Genomic DNA, 3,724 nt, shown 5'->3' on the forward strand with positions numbered 1-3,724 from the left:
TCGTGATGTGTTAGAAATTCCAAAGATAATCAACTAGAGCTCTATTGGAGATGCAATAACATTGATGTGACGACGACGAAGCATTAGGTGAAGATGACAAGACCCCACTCCAAACTCGGTTAATAAAACCAAAAGACCCCCCCCCCCTCCCAGAAGGAGGCCAGTGCAAGAAAAGGGCAAGAAGACCGGAGACGGTGACATCCAAAAGACATTTGAAGCTATTGTCAATGTGCGGAAGGGGATGGCCGAGGTAAGGAAATATAGGAGAACTGGCTAGCCGAGGAGAGGAGGGCCGCGACACAAGAGAGGTTGGCGGTGACGGAGGAGAGGAAAGTGCCAATGGAGGAAACTTTCCGTCTCATGGAGCATGAGAAAAATCTTTTCCTCATGGACACAAGCAACCTTGATGACATGCAAAAGGAGTACACCAACCTTTGTCGTGATGAAGTGTTGCCTCAAAAACGAATGAAGGGAGGCTACATGAACAAATACATGGGATGTGTACCAGTGGGAGGTATGGGAGCACACATCGGAGGCATGTGTGGATTCATGGCTTCTATGGTAGCTTCTATTCCTCCACAAGTGGCGGATTCGAAGCTCCGATGGGTTATGGCATGGGCTCCTACAACATTCCCAACATCTCCAACGTTTCCAATGGAGAAGAAGCACAAAATGGGGATTACAATGGACAATATGAGACGTGAGACTCGGTTGCACGTGCTTGTGTGAACTTTGATTGTGCATGTGAAGTCGTTGTTTGTGTTGAACTATGGTATGCTTTTGAACTATGTCATGTATTTGAACGATGGTATGATGATGAAGCTATGATTTGAATGTATGTGTTATTTATATGTGTTCGTTATGAATTTACAAAAAAAGATAAAAAAAAATGAAACAGTGTCTAGGAGGAACTAGACACTTTTTGATATAGTAGAAGCGGGACTTGTCGTGACAATTCCGAAATTCGTCCGTAATAGGAATCGAACTCCGGTCGTTAGGGCGCGCCACTGCGACCCCAACCACTGGGCTAAGCCCACGTCGTCAAAAAAAGAAGATTTAGATTCATATGTTCATCACTCGTGTTTGATTACTAGTGTTTGATTATGCAAAGTGTGGTGTGTTTTAGCTGTCTGCGTGTGCTATTGTAGAGCATCTGAAACGCCTTAGTGTGTCCGGAAATCATGGAGCCGGTTCGACACCGAAAACGGAAAATGTGACACCCAAAAACTGAAAATGTGATCTTTTTCTACTTTCTCTGTTCCAAACATCTACACATTTTGATTTTTGAGTGTGTAGCTACGGTTCTATTTACCAAATTTGAGGACATAATTCTCAAAAAAATAAAAAAAAGTGAGGACATATATAAAAATCTGAACCCTGCTAAAATCCCAAATCCCTAATTCTCCGACGCTGGCCGAAGAAGTGCTCCAGTCGACAGTGCACTCTCCGCACCTCAGCCCGACAGTCCGCGACAACAGGACCCGTCGCCGCCACCCCGCCCTGCCGCCGGCGGCACTGGAAGACGACGACCTCCTCCGAAAGATCTTCCTCCTCCTCCCGCCTCAGCCCTCGGCCCTGCCCCGCCTCTCCGTCGTCTGCAAGCAGTGGCGCGCCGTCGTCACCGACCCTCAATTCCTCCGCGGCTTCCGCGACCACCACAAGAAACCTCCCCTCCTCGGTCTCGTCATGGGCTACACCGGGTTCCCCTACTTCAGGTCCGATCTCGACCCTCCCGACCACATCCCGCACGAGCGCTTCTTCCCTCCATCCATCCTCGACCTGCACATGGACTTGTTCGACTGCCGCCATGGACGCGTCCTCTTCTACGACCACGCGCGGTACGAGGTCTTTGTGTGGGATCCGGCGACCCGAGACCGCCATTGCGCGGTCGTCCCACCATTGTTTGACGAAAAGGAGGTTGGCGCTTATAACGGCGCCGTCCTTTGCACTGCCCGCCACGTGCACGGCGATTGCCACTCCAGCCCATTTCAGGCATGGGCGGACGCACGGGTGGGCCGGGGGGCCGTGGCCCACCCAGAAATTTGAGATGTTTTTAAGGGCATCTCCAACCGCGCGACCCAGACCGCGCCCGCGCATCCGTTTGGGTCAAGCCGGACAAAAACGCGGCCCAGCGCGGGGACGCACAAAAGCGGACGGCCGCGGCGTCCGGAACGACGCAAACCCGGCCCAAATCTGGGCTAGGTTTGCGTGGCCGCGGATGGCACGCGCCGTCCGCTCGCGTCCGGGCGCTGGTCGCCTCGTCTCCCTGGGGCCCACCTGTCGGTGACCAGGGAGTCTATTTAATGGGGACTGGAGGGGATCTGGCCCTCCACTCCAGTCCCCACTCCACTCCCCGCAGCGAAACCGCCGCCATGGCCAAGCGACGGTTCGCTTCCGCCAACGACGACGAGGCGAGCAGCAGCCGCCGTCGCCCGCCGGCGCTGCGGGCTGCGGGAAGAAACCGAGGCGGCCTCTGATGACCCACAAGTATAGGGGGTGTATCGTAGTACTTTCGATAAATAAGAGTGTCGAACCCAACGAGGAGCAGAAGGTGTTGACAAGCAGTTTCGATGAAGGATTCACTGTAAATGCTCACGGACAAGTATTCGGGGGTTTTGATGTAACGAGATGAATAAAGTACAAGTAAGTAAAATGCGAGAGAAATAATTGCAGCGAGTGGCCCAATCCTTTTTAGCACAAAGGACAAGCCGGTTTGTTTACTTATAATGACCAAACGTTCTCGAGGACACACGGGATTTTAGTCTAGTGCTTTCGCTACATACAGCTGATTAATCTTCATTGTTTTGATAAGTGTTGTGTGGGTGAACCTATGCTAATGTACCGCCCTTCCTAGGACTAATACATACTTGTGATTATACCCCTTGCAAGCATCCGCAACTACAATAAAGTAATTAAGATAAATCTAACCCCAGCCTTAAACTCTGAGATCCTGCGATCCCTCCTGCATCGATATACCAACGGGGGTTTAGGTTTCTGTCACTCCGGCAACCCCGTAATTAGCAAACGAATACAAGATGTATTCCCCTAGGCCCATAAATGGTGAAGTGTCGTGTAGTCGACGTTCACACGACACCACTAGAAGAATAACACCACAACTTAAATATAATAACATTGAATATTACTCAACCATAGTTCACTACTAACATTTAGACTTCACCCATGTCCTCAAGAACTAAAACGAACTACTCACGAGACATCATATGGAACATGATCAGAGGTGATATGATGATGAATAACAATCTGAACATAAACCTTGGTTCAATTGTTTCACTCAATAGCATCAATAACAAGTAGAAATCAATACCGGGAGAGTTTCCCCTATCAAACAATCAAGATCAAACCCAAATTGCTACAGCGGTGACGATGTCCAGCGGTGGAGATGGCGGTGATGATGGTGGAGATGATGATGATGGTGATGGCGATGATGTCCAGCTCGATGGCGGTGACGATGGCGTCGATTTCCCCCTCCGGGAGGGAATTTCCCCGGCGGATTCCTGCCCGCCGGAGAGCTCTTTTCTCTCTGGTGTTCTCCGCCCCGCGCAGGCGGCCGTAACCCTTCGTGAGGATTCCTCGCGTGGCTTAGGTCTTCGGGACGAAGGGTTTCCGCGAAGAAAAGGAGGCGAAAGAGGCCGAGGGGGCCCCACACCACATGGTGGCGCGGCCAGGCCATGGGCCGCGCCACCCTATGGTGTGGGCCCACCCC

General features: G+C 51.3%; 1 protein-coding gene across 1 annotated transcript; it reads left to right on the forward strand.

Moving 5' to 3' along the window:
- The first annotated feature begins 339 nt into the window (after positions 1–339).
- On the forward strand, positions 340–2,046 carry LOC124672766. Its single transcript, XM_047208943.1, has 2 exons — positions 340–514; positions 1,421–2,046. The coding sequence occupies exons 1-2, from the start codon at positions 340–342 to the stop codon at positions 2,044–2,046; spliced, it is 801 nt and encodes a 266-aa protein (XP_047064899.1).
- The last annotated feature ends 1,678 nt before the right edge of the window (positions 2,047–3,724 follow it).

This window comes from Lolium rigidum, chromosome 7 (genome assembly GCF_022539505.1).
Source record: "Lolium rigidum isolate FL_2022 chromosome 7, APGP_CSIRO_Lrig_0.1, whole genome shotgun sequence".
Taxonomy (NCBI): domain Eukaryota; kingdom Viridiplantae; phylum Streptophyta; class Magnoliopsida; order Poales; family Poaceae; genus Lolium; species Lolium rigidum.